The sequence below is a fragment of the Trachemys scripta genome, chromosome 2 (genome assembly GCF_013100865.1).
Source record: "Trachemys scripta elegans isolate TJP31775 chromosome 2, CAS_Tse_1.0, whole genome shotgun sequence".
NCBI lineage: Eukaryota > Metazoa > Chordata > Testudines > Emydidae > Trachemys > Trachemys scripta.
In genome coordinates, this window is record NC_048299.1 from 146,279,043 (window position 1) to 146,292,669 (window position 13,627).

At 38.7% G+C, this 13,627-nt stretch overlaps 1 protein-coding gene across 1 annotated transcript; it reads right to left on the reverse strand.

Annotated features, from left to right (window-relative positions):
• Positions 1-561: 561 nt before the first annotated feature.
• LOC117872921 (gastrokine-1-like) lies at positions 562-10,127 on the reverse strand. The gene is made up of 6 exons (XM_034761779.1): positions 10,047-10,127; positions 7,517-7,570; positions 5,073-5,210; positions 4,110-4,220; positions 3,335-3,476; positions 562-811 (listed from the first exon to the last, which is right to left on the reverse strand). Exons 1-6 carry the CDS (start codon positions 10,056-10,058, stop codon positions 741-743), a joined length of 528 nt encoding a protein of 175 aa, XP_034617670.1. The 5' UTR covers positions 10,059-10,127; the 3' UTR covers positions 562-740.
• Positions 10,128-13,627: the final 3,500 nt, after the last annotated feature.

The following is a 13,627-nucleotide window of genomic DNA, read 5'->3' on the forward strand; positions in this document are numbered from 1 at the left end:
CCAGAGAGCTGCAGTAATACGTGAGCCACCAGCTCCCCCCAACCCGCTCCCAGCGTCTTCCATCCCCCGGCAGCCCCACCGATCAGTGCCTCCCCCTCCCTCCCCGCACTTCCGGATCAGCTGTTTCATGGTGTGCAGGAGGCTCTGGGAGGGGAAGGGGGGAGGAGTGAGGGCACGGCAGGCTCAGCGGAGGGGGCGGGAAGGGGTGGAGTGGAGTGGGGCAGGGCCTGTGGCAGAGCCAGTGGTTGAGCAGTGAGCCCGTTCCCCCCCCCCCGGCACATTAGAAAGTTGGTACCTGTAGTTCCAGCCCCCGAGTCGGTGCCTATACAAGGAGTCGCATATTAACTTCTGAAGAGCCACATGTGGCTCCGGAGCCACAGGTTGGCCACCCCAGTTCTAAGTCATTAGCCTCCTTGCATGCAGCCCCAAGGTTCTCTTTCATTAAGGTCTCCCATCCAAATACTAACCAGGCCCAAACCTCTCAGATCACATCCTGAAACATTATCCGTGACAGAAGACAGAAATGATTAGAAACATGGCATAACTGACTAATTCCTTTTATTGACAGATATTGTAACAGCCTAGATTTGTTCTACACAGAAAACATATGGAGGAGAGGAAAACAAATATCTGATAACATGATCATGAAAAGAACTGCAACAAAAATATTATTTTTCTAATCAGTGGGGGGCATTGCTAGCAGGATTCTATCAGCAACGATTTTATTTGAAAGAAGCAGTTTAGCTGCAATAGTTTAATGTCATTGTGTGCATTATATTAGTCTTGAAACATTGTCCAGAATAATTGTCTCCTAAGGAAAAAGAAAAACAAAAATGAATATCAGGTGATGGCTAAGGATGTTATCATAGTCATCTATTCATTACAGTCCTGAATAATTCTCCTGCAAAGAACATTCCAAATCATTTCCCATTCAGTCCAAATTATCCAAGGTCTATGCCATCTAATAAAAACCCTCAATGCACTATCATGATGTGGGAATCAGTGGATTATTAATTTGTGAGCAACAGCATTAAAATTCCACCTGCCCTACAGTTAATTCTTTTGTATGACAATGAGTTACTATAATAAAAAAAAACCCTCCTTTCCTGTATGCAGAATTTTAATAAACTGAAGCATGACCCAAAGCTCATCGAAGTTAATGAAAAGATTATTTCCATGGGCTTTGGTTCAGTTTCAGGACCACTTGGACATTAGTACTTGGATATCTATTCTTCTATCTTAGATATTTACACTGCCCGTATTGGCATATCTGTGTGACTGTGATGTCAACAATCAACAGAGAATGATTTATCCCTCCATGTCTTGAGGCCTCTTCAATTTTTTTCATTTTATTTTTCAGTACTGATTACAGTCATCTTTAAAATCTTGCTAACAATAAGTAGCAAAGATTCAACTCAAAAGGAAATAATGGGCCTGATTCAACATTGGGTTGGTTTAATTTTAGTTCAGTACAGCTGCACTTAAATCAATGCAATCACCGCAGTGCAAAACTGGAGTAACAAAGTGGGTAATAGGGCCCAGTAACTCTGAAAAAGAATAATTATTTGTTTAGTACCAGTCTTAAAGTCACGCTGGGTTTCTACATTATAAAAAACTGGCAACTATTGAGTATTCCAAAAAATAAATAATAAATAAATAAATGCACTACTGAATAGGGAGACTATGAGGTTTTCAGAGCAATACCATGGCATCTCAACACACTTTGCTGAAAGGAGATACTTCTGCCATAAGATTGTCCTCTGAACCATCTAGATCCTCACAAATCTAGGTGAAGTTCATCTTTGTGGCAGGGCCAGCTCCAGGCACCAGCTTGGCAAGCAGGTGCTTGGGGCGGCCACTCCGGAGAGGGGTGGCAGGTCCAGCTATTCGGCGGCAATTCGGCAGCCGGTCCCTCACTCCCGCTCCGAGCGAAGGACCTTCCGCCGAATTGCCGCTGCAGATCACGATCGCGGCTTTTATTTATGTATTTATTTATTTATTTATTTTGGCTGCTTGGGGCGGCCAAAACCCTGGAGCCGGCCCTGCTTTGTGGAGAGAGCCAGCATGAGTTCAATGCATCTCTTAAGTCTGACTTAAACTATTAAAAAGGGCTGAAGTGGAATTTAAATGGCATATAAGCCTTTATCCTCTATCCTATATACACACATGACCTAAGCTAGCATGACCTACCTTCATCAAAATAAAAAGACCAATCTCTTTCTCATCTACAATGAGGCCGTGATTTGCAGAAGGCAATTATGCCACCTATTGACTCAGATTTAAGCAAACAGATTTAAACAATTTGTTTCGGTGCAGCTGTGTTGCTCTAGTGTTTGTTTATCAGAGAAAAAGTAGTTTTTTACTTTAATGTGATGATTTTTCTTATTTCTCCAAACTTCAAACATGAGTCAGTCTTCATCAGTTATTGGAGCAATGTTCAGCACAAAGAAGGAAAAGCCAGTGGTGGAAAATGAATGCTTTAGCAATTTCCACAGACAGGTCCATTTTTCTGCCCACCATTGTTTCAAACAATAAAGGAAGTTTTTCACAATAATTTGGCCATACAAATGCTATGAAATAAGCAATAGCCTAACATTACATGACTTCATATTATTTTTACATACCTTAAATACTTTAAATTTCTATGAATCCTTATCCTTTCCATTATCCTTAATCAAAATGATCCTGCCTCCCATTAAAGTAAATAGGAGTTTTATCATGGGAAAGGGAATGAGGCATTTAGTGCTCTCAAATATATTCTTCCTCAGATTTTTAGCATTCTGATTTATAGAGAAAGATTTCGAGGCTATCAAACCTCATTTAAGAGTCCAATTGATTGGAAGGCCATTGCAATGCTTGAGAGCAGACAAAATTGCTTTGGTGATATACTACAAGATGACGGAATAGAGTGGAGAGAGGACAAGTTACATGCAGCTCTAACAGCCTCTAAACCTGCTCTGCAAGGAGATTGCAAGGATGATGAGGGAATAAAGAAATCCTTGCATTTCTCCATTACTTTGTGGAGTAGAAACAAAGTTGTATGAATATTCATTTAAAATTTTAGATGAGAGCCTGAGCTGCAAAATTCTTTTCTGTATTTTGAACCCCATAAAATCCAGGCGTGGTGGGATCTGAACTTTGGTTTCAGCCCCTTATAGAGATTGCCTGCAAAATTCAGATCCAGATCTGGGTTCAGATCCTGATGTCTTCCTGAAATATCCCAGGTTGCTTCTGGCCCGTTTCCATGTAGGAAAGTGACACGCTTGCCATATTTCATATTGTAAATTCAATGGGTGGTTTTGCAGCATGAAATGTTAGTTAAATCTGTACTCACCATGAGCTTCGCGAGCAACATAGGTTGGAATTCCTCTGCACATAGATTCAACAGACTTCCCATATTGGGCCAGGTCACTGACTCTGGTTTTTGAGACAGCGAATTGCAGTTCCACTGGGGGAGGCCCTCGAGAGCCGGCTTTCTAAACATTCAGTAAGCAAAGCCAGAATAACAGCATTGAATAAAATCATGATCCTTTTTGTGACATTCCTAAGAGTGCACAGCTTGTGACAATGTGGGTACGGCCTAAGATACCAGGAGCAAGCTGAGAGTCAGCTCCATTGCTCAGCTCTTCCATAGGGCACAAGTGGAGAATCCAAGAAGGGCTAGGGGCTGAAGACCCCAAAAGGGCACTGAAAAGAGTCATTGGAACAGTGAAGTGCTGCCAATATTTCCACTGTCATGTAAAAACCTTTTTCTTTCATCACTACTAATGCAAACTAGGGGTCCAGTTCACCATTAACCCACACCCTGGGCAGTCACTTTCACCATGGACTGCTAAGAGAGTGCAAAATGATTATAAAACACTACCTGATCAGATTAATAGCATTTTACACCTGCTTTGTTCTGTTGTAAATGACTGCAGAAGGTGCAAGGCAACAAAGAATGAGGCAATAAGGCTCCAGAATAAAGGCTTGGAGCAAACCATGCTTGGCGAGAAACATGACTTTTGCTACTGGAACCTTTCTACCATTTTAAGATGATGCATTTTCACAAGCAAACTCCCTAGGTCCACCCTCCACCAATCATCCCCACCTTTTCCCCTCCTTCTTACCTTCTTTTCTTTAATCAGCTGGGGAAGCTCTACAATATCAGGCATAACGTTTTTGTTCATTTTAGCAATGATGCAGGCTTTCTTTGAAAGTATCCTAGTTGCAATGTAACCCTGCAAAATAGAAGCACGGAGAGAGTGGCATTTTGTTTCAAAGCAGCTCCTCTCTTTGGTCACAAATGAAATAAGCAATGGAACTTGGGGCTCAAAAAATAGATGAAGTAGTATTGAGAAATGTGATGTGTAGAGACTTGCTATACTGCAAGCAAATGATGAATTTTATTTGTTAAGTCATACTATCATGATGCCTGGGGCATTTTTATCATGGATGAAGCAAATAAGCATTCCAATGCGGCTATATGATTGGTATGCTCTCCTGTTTCAGGCATGTGAATGGATGCTCAGTTGATAATACTGACGCAACATATATTGTACCAGAAGTAGTAAAAAGGTTAATCAGGACATTTTCAAAGCCATTAAAGGATTTAGGACTAAAAGTTCCATTGATGCTTCCAGGCATTTTTGAAAATCTTTTCCTAATACACTCGATTCTTTTGCCGTGGAAGATCTGGATTCAGATTTAGATGGCAAGTGAAGCGTATGTTTGAAAGTTTGCGCCTAACTGGTCTTGCTCATACTTTCCTTGGCTTCGGGGAGAACTACTCTACCAGTTTTGAATTTTAATGAAAACTAAAATAATTCTCTTTTCAAGCCTGTTTTCTGCTCTCACTTATACAGGCAAAAATCAAAAATATTTCTGCTGAAGCCAATGGAGTTAGTTACTTACATCAGCGTAACACAGGTGGTGAGAGGAGAATCAGACTCATTGGAGTCTTATTTACACTGGCGTAACTCCATTGTTTTCAGTGCAGTTACTTACTAATGATTGATGCCCCAATCCAGTGGAGCAGAATGCGCAGAGCTGTTGGCTCAAGGAGTCTCCAAAAATGCATGTTTGCCACTTACATTGCCATAGTCCCAGACAGAGCTCCATGAGTTCCAGCCATCGTTTGAGTCAATGTTGGCCACATGCTTATCGTTGTTGATGCTCACAGTCTGGTGGGAGTTTCCGCCATCATTTCCCTGATTGTTTTCATTCACATTCTGTTTATTTTTTAAAAAAAAGACAAGCATTTATGTGTTTAGATTTCTAAAGATCTGTTCTATAAATCCATTTCCATAACTAGTGCTATGGAAAATCATTGGTCTTAAAATAACCTTAAAAGGATATAACAGAGACTTTGGGGAGTGGCTGGGACGCTGCTAAAACTATCTGAGCCAAAGCATAAAGGTTCTTAGACTCATGGACTCATAGACTGTAAGGCCAGAAGGGGCCATCATGATCCTCTAGTCTGACCTCCTGCAGTTCACAAGCCACAGAACCTCACCCACCCATTCCAGTAATAGACCCATAACCTCTAGCTGAGTTACTGAAGTCCTCAAATCTTGATTTAAAGACTTCGAGTTTCAAAGAATCTACCATTTACTCTATTTCAAACCAGCAAGTGACCCATGCCTCATGTTGCCGAGGAAGGCGCACACACACACACACACACACACACACCCCGCCAAGGTCTCTGCCAATCTGACCTGAAGAAAAATTCCTCCCCAACCGCAATCAGTTAGACCCTGAGCATATGAGCAAGACCCACCACTCAAATACTTGGGAAAGAATTCTCTGTAGTAACTCAGAGCTAATTTGTAAACACAGTCTCCTATGACTGCAGAATTGCAAATACAGTATGAAGGGGGAAGTGATCTGGGAAACTACAGGCCCATTAGTTTGACTTCAATTTTTTTAGCCAGGTGTGAAAGAGAAAGCAGTTAAGGACATAGAGGTGAACAGTAATTGGGATAAAATAAGCATGGTATTGGAAAAGGTAAATCATACTAGACCAACCGTATCTCTTTCTTTGAGAAGATACCCAATTTTCTAGTTAAGGAAATGCAGTAAATTTGACTGATATAGTTCCACATGGGAAATTATTTGTTAAATTGGAGAAGATGGGGATTAAAAGGAGAATTAAATGGTGGGTAAGAAACTGGTTAAAGGGGAGACTACACTAGGTCATGCTGAAAAGTGAACTGTCAGGCAGGAGGGAAGTTACTAGTGGAGTTCCTCAAGGATCAGTCTTGGGACTGATCTTATTTAATATTTTAATTAATGACCTTGGCATAAAAAGTAGGAGTATGCTAATAAAATGTGCAGATGACACAAAGATGGGAGGTATTGCCAATATGGAGGAGGACCGGAATATTATACAAGAAGATTTGGGTGACCTTGAAAACTGGAGTAATAGAAATGGGATGAAATTTAATAGTACACAGTGCAAGGTCATGCATTTAGGGATTAACAACAATAATTTTTGCTATAAGCTGGGGACATATCAGTTGGAAGTGACAGAGGAAAAGAAAGACCTGGGTGTACTGATCAATCATAGGGTGACTGAACTACCAATGTAATGTAGCGTGAAAAAGGCTAATGCAATCCTGGGATGTATCAGGTGAGGTATTTCTAGAAGAGATAAGGAATTATCAGTATACAAGTCACGGGTGAAACCTCATCTGGAATACTGTGTGCAGTTTTGGTCTCCCGTATTTAGGAAAGATGAATTCAAACTGGAACAGGTGCAAAGAAGGGCTTCTAGCATGATCAGAGGAATGGAGAATCTATCTTACAAGTGGAGATTTATGGAGCTTGGCTTGTTTTGTCTAACCAAACAAAGGCTGAGGGGAATATGATTATGCTATAAATACATTAGAGGGATAAATACCAGGAAGGGAGAGAAGTTATTTAAGTTAAGGGCCAATGGTGACCACAAGAACAAATAGATATAAATTGGCCATCAACAAATTTAGGCTTGAAATTAGAAAAAGGTTTCTAACCATCAGAGGAGTGAAGTTCTGAAACAGCCTTCCAAGACTAGTAGTGGGGGCAAAAAACCTAACTCGTTTCAAGAGTGAGCTTGATAAGTTTATGGAGGGCATGGTATGATAAGCTTGCCTACAATAGCAATCTAACAAATTCCATGAAAAATAAAATACATTTCCCATCCAGCTCTCCCCATCATTAATCTGCAAACAGACATTCATTGATATCATTGCACTGTGTTTCTGTGATCAAATCCTCAATGCTATCATTATCCCACCACTCCACCCAATGATTTCATAATATTTATTCTAGTATCAAAATATAATTTGATGTTTCCTAAACTGCCAATAATTGAGTTTTCCCCCTGAGTAAGTAAACAGACTAAATATTTTCTTTAGCATGCAAACACAATCTTGTGCTATGTCAGTTTAATGCACTAAGGAAATCTTAGATTCCTTTTCAGAAATTTATTGTTCAGCTGTGAAAACTCATACAGCCCAAAAGAAACATTTTGATAAGAGTTGATCATTATACTTACATCATTAGCAAAAATTGGAGTTAGGAAGACTCCGAGCAGAGCAGCAATCACAATCTGAAATTAACATTGGAAGCATAACAATGTAAGTACTTGCCTTGGTAAAACATGTTCTAAAAGTTCTTTGTTGTCTAAGAATAGGCTTAGGCATGTGCTTACATTTAAGCACATACTTAAGTGCTTTGCTGGACTGGATCCTAACCTGTAATCTATTTGAAGATTATTCAAATATGCTGAAATAATCATATGGGTAAATCTGTTACCTTTTCTGATGCAAATTCCTATTAGCCTGGGCAGGATGCTTTGCCTAGGTGAGAAGAGCAACATTTGGCTCATAGTATTTGTGACTGATTTGGCAATTTCCAACAATATCCTTGAAAAACCTTGCTGAATTAAGTTCAAATATATTTGGAGTCCATTGTATCAAATGTAAAGGTTATGTATTATTGTGGGCCTGGATGATCAAAGGACTATATTGAACAATATGGCAAAGAAGAAGGGTCTTTTGGGACAGTACACATGAAGTGTATTTCCTGATAACTATCTAGCGGGAGGTGAATGCAAATTCCCCACCCTCAGTTATACAAAAGCCCAGCCTTTTGAAGCTCCACCCTAAGCCTCTGTCTGCTGATCACCTGAGGCCAAGATCAGAGGGCCAAGCTGTCTAAAGGAAAAACTGAATTATTCATAATTGTTCTGGTTCTAAGCTAAGGTTGCTATGAACTTGTAACCACAGAAAAAGGCTAGGTGGAGTGTGAAGGACTGACTCCTGTCAGAGCCTTTGATGGAGTTGGGGTCTCTAGTAAACTTATTAAGAGGCATGTAGGTTATTTTATTGTTTTTAATATGTTTTCTCTGTAATGCTTTTACCTTAAGAATAAATATACTTGCTATGTGTTGACTTGTTAATGCAGGCAATCAGAGCCATTCAGAGCCTTCAAAGAGAAAGCAAAGCATAGACACTGGCCTTTTTGGATAGTTTGGTTTGCTAGGAATATCACAGTGTAATCAGGGAACTGTGCAGACTGGAAAAACTCTGGTCAGGAGATGACAGCTGACCAGCTAATTGCGTAGAATGGTTGTCCTTGAAGGACCATGGAAAGGGAATATATGTGCAGTTGCCCTGAACTGTGAGAGTATTTAAAGCCTACCAAAAAAAAGTGTATTTAAAAATAGTGGAATGTCCAGGATGTGGGAGACAAGATGACAAACTTGGATAGGAGGTGAACCCTTTGTATGGAATATTTCATTCTTTAAAAGAGAGTTGATTTTTCCCTTGATGTTTTTATTTTGAATATTGACCAGAGCAATAACATTACATTATATGTGTATTCATAAAGAGTTAGGTCATGCCTGATCAGCACAGTCCTGTGCTGAGAACAGTGCAAAGATACATAACCCTCTCCACTCCCTTTAGGGTGAGGCATGTCCCGAAGGAACATCTTGGTAGCATCTCTGTACTTCTCCAAGTGCATTTCTGGATAGCTTTTATGGCTCCATAACCCCTTCCCCATGTGGGTCACACAGGGCAGGGGAATTCTCTTTAATTCCTTCCCCATATTGACTAGTCAAACTAAACCAAAATTCAGACTGGTTCAATACCTGACTATGCTTTGCTGGAAGTGATTGGATATTTATAGAGGACATAATTTAAGAGTTCACACCAGCGATTGATTTTCAAGTTGAGACAGACACAACATAAACAAACCTTGAAACTACATAAGTAGCACTTCTTTGTTTCAATCCAAAGAAAATGTTAACAATACTCCTGACCTGAATACAGAAATAAATAATGGAAGGGCTGACACAGTCTTATCTATTGCAGAAAATAATAATGCTAAATGCTTTTGTTATTCTGTTCTAAATACATGCATAATTTTTACATAGGCTAAATATTATTCAAACTTCCCTAATTTATTTAGTCTAAGTCAGAGCCAATATATATTGCTGTAACATTTAATAATTTTACATTATGTCATTTCAAGACATAATTATTGTCTTAGAGACAAATTTTGAAATCTTTCATCAGATGTAAACTCCCACTGACTTCCATAAGCGCTTCTCACGAGTAAGTGCTGAATGTGACTCAGTAACTTCTTAGAATTAATTCCTCAAACTAGGATGAGTTTAAATACAGTTTTGCTCTCCAGTCAGATATCCAGATTCTCACATTTCATGATTCTATGGATCAGATTCTCCCCTCACTTCTGTGATCATACACCAGTGTTGTAACCCCCTCAAATTTCATGGAATAGCTTCTGATTTAAGCTTAGGTACTGTAAATGAGGATCGGGCACTCTGTAGACAATACAACATGCATTTAAGTCTGGGATAAAAATTCTCTCCTATTTTCATTAAAATTCTAGAGATTAATGCATAGATGGGTCCATTTCCTTATGGAGTGAAATCTCTGCTGAAAGTAAAATTTCTAAAACTTCTAATGAAGTTAACAGTAGTTCTGTGTGTGCATGGTCACATCCCAACCCTATGCAACATTCCTGTTGTATAAGAAGAAAGTAGTGAATGTACTCACAGCGAGCTTCATTTTGATGGCGGAGGAGATTCAAGATCTGCTGAGCTAAATGAAACAAACCCTTCTACTTTTTATGCACCAGTTTCCAAAGTTAAATACGGGAAGGTTAAATACTGAAATAAACTTATCTTATTGGCATGTATTCATTCATTTATGACATTACACACTGTTTCCTGGTGTAATTGCTCTAACAAGCAATTTGTCACCAGACTGATAGTGTCAATCACATGTAGCAGATAAGAGACCATTTGTAATGGTAAACTCAATATATTTTATCATAACTTTCTGTTATAGTTACACATAGTACATTTCTTTTAATAATGCTTAATCAAACCTAGATGATTAATCCATAAAGTCAAACAAGATTCCCAGTGACAAATTTTGCCTGCATGTTAAAGGCCTCACCCCAGATATCTTATATCCATAATTCATAATATTGATAAAGTATACCAGATTGCCAGCCTCAAGCATTCAAAAATTAGTCAGGCCCCACAAAATCATGAGATGCTCTAGGTCTAGTTGAAAATTTGAAATGTTTCAACACAAATTAAAGACAATTTTTTCACTAAACCACTCTCTAAAAAATTACCATTTTCCAACCAGCTCTACTTCACACCCACTTTACATTGCCAGAGTGATATAAAGAGACCTTCATGAAACTAAGAACTTAAGCAACTGGGTCAGATCTTCCCATCGTGCAAATATATGTGCTTCCTTAACCTTAATGCAGTTAGGACAATTTAAAGCAGCCAATTGTATATAGAAGCATCAGGCCTGATTCTCATTTACATTAAGGCTACTTTGAAGTGAACCATTGTGACTTTTAAAGGGATGGTGCAACATTATCTGTTGTCTTGCATCCTGAGTTGTCATTTACACTTGTGCTAAGTGAAGGCAGAGGAGGTGTAAAATTCTACATTTAGCACAAGGTATAAAGTAGAGACCACTCAGGCCAACAGACTGCTGAGTGGAATGATCTACAGTTCTTGTAATCTATCTGAATTGCAGATGGCAAATGGAGCTGCATATGTGTGCTGTCAATGGAATCCAAAACACACAGAACAGTACATTGTTCATGTCATCAACTCCTCTCTTTTTTTCTGGACCATTAATAAATTGGGTAGTGATCATGAGAAAGGGATCAAGGAAACTGAGCTACGTAATGCCATTTAGCTAATCTCTGTGGTATCATTAGCAACGACTTGGAAAGTTCCTTTGTTCAAGAGTTCAATAACCAAAGCCATTTTGGCCATCACAGATAATGTGTCACACTTGGAAGTCTGAATCTACAAATCCCTCATCAGCTTTTCATTGTTTATATAGTCTGTTTGGCAAACTTGTATGGCTGGAGTTATTGATTGTAAGACAAAATTATGGAAACTAAATAGAACAGTAGAAATCAGAGAAGGAAAAGTTCCAACTGTACAAGATCCCATTCCTTGGCCAATGTTTCCTGTAATATTATCTTTAAAGCTTTGCTCAGAACATTTTCTCTCTATATACAGACTCTTAGAGGTTATCAGACAACAGGGAAACTCATATTGTTAGGAACCAACTTTAACCAAAAGTGAATTAGATTCTATTTCTGAGGCCCAAAGACATGTTCATTTTATACATATATATCTGCTTTTTCATGCATCATTATACATCCTTTCAAGCAGGATCAGAACTAGAAATAGTGAAATTAGGGCTGGACTAACCCAAGTAATTTTTTTTCTAACCATACGATTTGTAGATCCCTGAACCTGCCCCTGCTCTTGGGGAATGAAACCCCCGGACAAAGGCTCTTGTAGGTAAATGTTATCACATATCAAGATATTACCAATGGGGTTATGTACTATGTGATCAAAATGAAGCAACTAGCACTAACTGGGAAAACTCTGATGAAACCATATTCCGTTGAAATATGTGGTTCAGTCAAAATCAAAATTCTTTGTGAAATTGGGTCCATTTTGCCAAATTTAATTTTAACAAATTTAAAATAAGCTCCAACAATGTTGAAACATCACATTTCAACATTATGGGAATGAAACATTTCAATTTTTCATTTTGAAATGACTTTTCATTTAGAATTATTTTACTATTTGTTTTATATATTACAATGATATATATATATATAATATAACTTTTTAAAAACTTGAAATTTAAACAAAACATTTCAGTTCTGTCAAAACGAAACATTTTGAATGGCCTGAAGTGAAAACTGATTTGGAATTTCCCTTCACAGAGAATTTTGAAATGTTCTTTTTTTTTTTTTTTTTTTTCCTGGTTTGGAATGAAACCAAATGTAGAAATCCTTTACAAAATGGATCTTCTGTTCTCCACATGGCCATAGTAGCAATTTTCATTCATGCCTGGCCAGTACAGGAATCCAGACACAGCCTGTTTTACAGCCCTTACATAAAGTCCTGCTAATGCAAAAACGAAAGAATGCAAAGGCTGGCGTGGTACAGTTTGTTGGTTTTTGAGGTGGTGATAGGCACATTTTCCCTCATGTCAGCTTATCTCTTCTGGGTGGAACAAATATTTATCAAAACCACCCGAAGAAACCATGATTCAACAGGGGAGTTTTTTGTATCAATATTTTTTTCCATCTTAATTTGTTCGATTTGATTTCCTATGTGGTGTTAGCCTTATGCATTAAAATTTGCTGGATGACTGGAAATCAGTCTTGAACTGAAATTGCCCAAGTTTTTCCTTGATTCTATTTTCAAGACCCCTTCGTTTAAATTATCTACAGTGGGTGCTGAGGCTAAAACAATGGGCCAGATTCTCCTTTTGGTTATACCACTGTAACTCAAGAGTAACTCCATTAACTTTAAGAGTATTGCACTGGTGTAAATAAGGGCAGACTTGGACCCATGAAAATAACAAAGACTGACAATTCCTCACAACAAGAAATTAATTTGATTTTCTCTATTTTTACAAGCATTTACAGTGCATTTTCTTTTGTCCCAGCACCTGAGTCCAGCTCCGTTCCTTCCTCCCATAGTCTCTGTGCAGATGTCACCAGTTGTCACCAGACCTTGAGTTGTCACCAGACCTTGAGTGAACCAGCTGAGAAAAAGTGGCTGATTTGGGGGATGTGGAAGAGAAAAGTTTGCAACCCCCTGACTTAGACCAAAAGCAGCCAAGGCAAGAAGCTGGCTTTGGGACATGTGAATATTCAGCTGAAAGATCAGGTTCACAGAGAGATACTCAGACCTGAAGTGGTCACCTTATCTAAAACCTCATTCTGCATGAGAGTTGACATTAGCGAGAGCTGTGCACATGAAATTCGACATACAGGAGTCACCACTGAACTGATACTGCAGTTCGGTCTCCGTTGGTCATTCAGTCCTTGATCTCTCTGCTGAGACTGCAAAGAAAGAAAGAATGTTGAAAGTAAAAGAGATGATACATAAAAGATATAAAAATAAAATATAATGGATTATTGTAAAGAACTAGGAAATACAGTATTTAGGAAGGAAAATTTTATGGGATTTAAACTCTTTCTTTGAATATAGTTTTAGACACTACACCAAAATTGCAGACTATTATTTTTGAGATACAGAATGTGTCCTTTGTGTATGACCTGATCC

Coding starts and splice junctions, on each gene's coding strand:
- LOC117872921 (XM_034761779.1), bottom strand. Junction 4,221..5,072: donor CTGTCTGGGACTATGGCAAT/GTAAGTGGCAAA, acceptor TCTATTTTGCAG/GGTTACATTGCAACTAGGAT. Junction 812..3,334: donor TGTTGCTCGCGAAGCTCATG/GTGAGTACAGAT, acceptor CTTTTTCCTTAG/GAGACAATTATTCTGGACAA.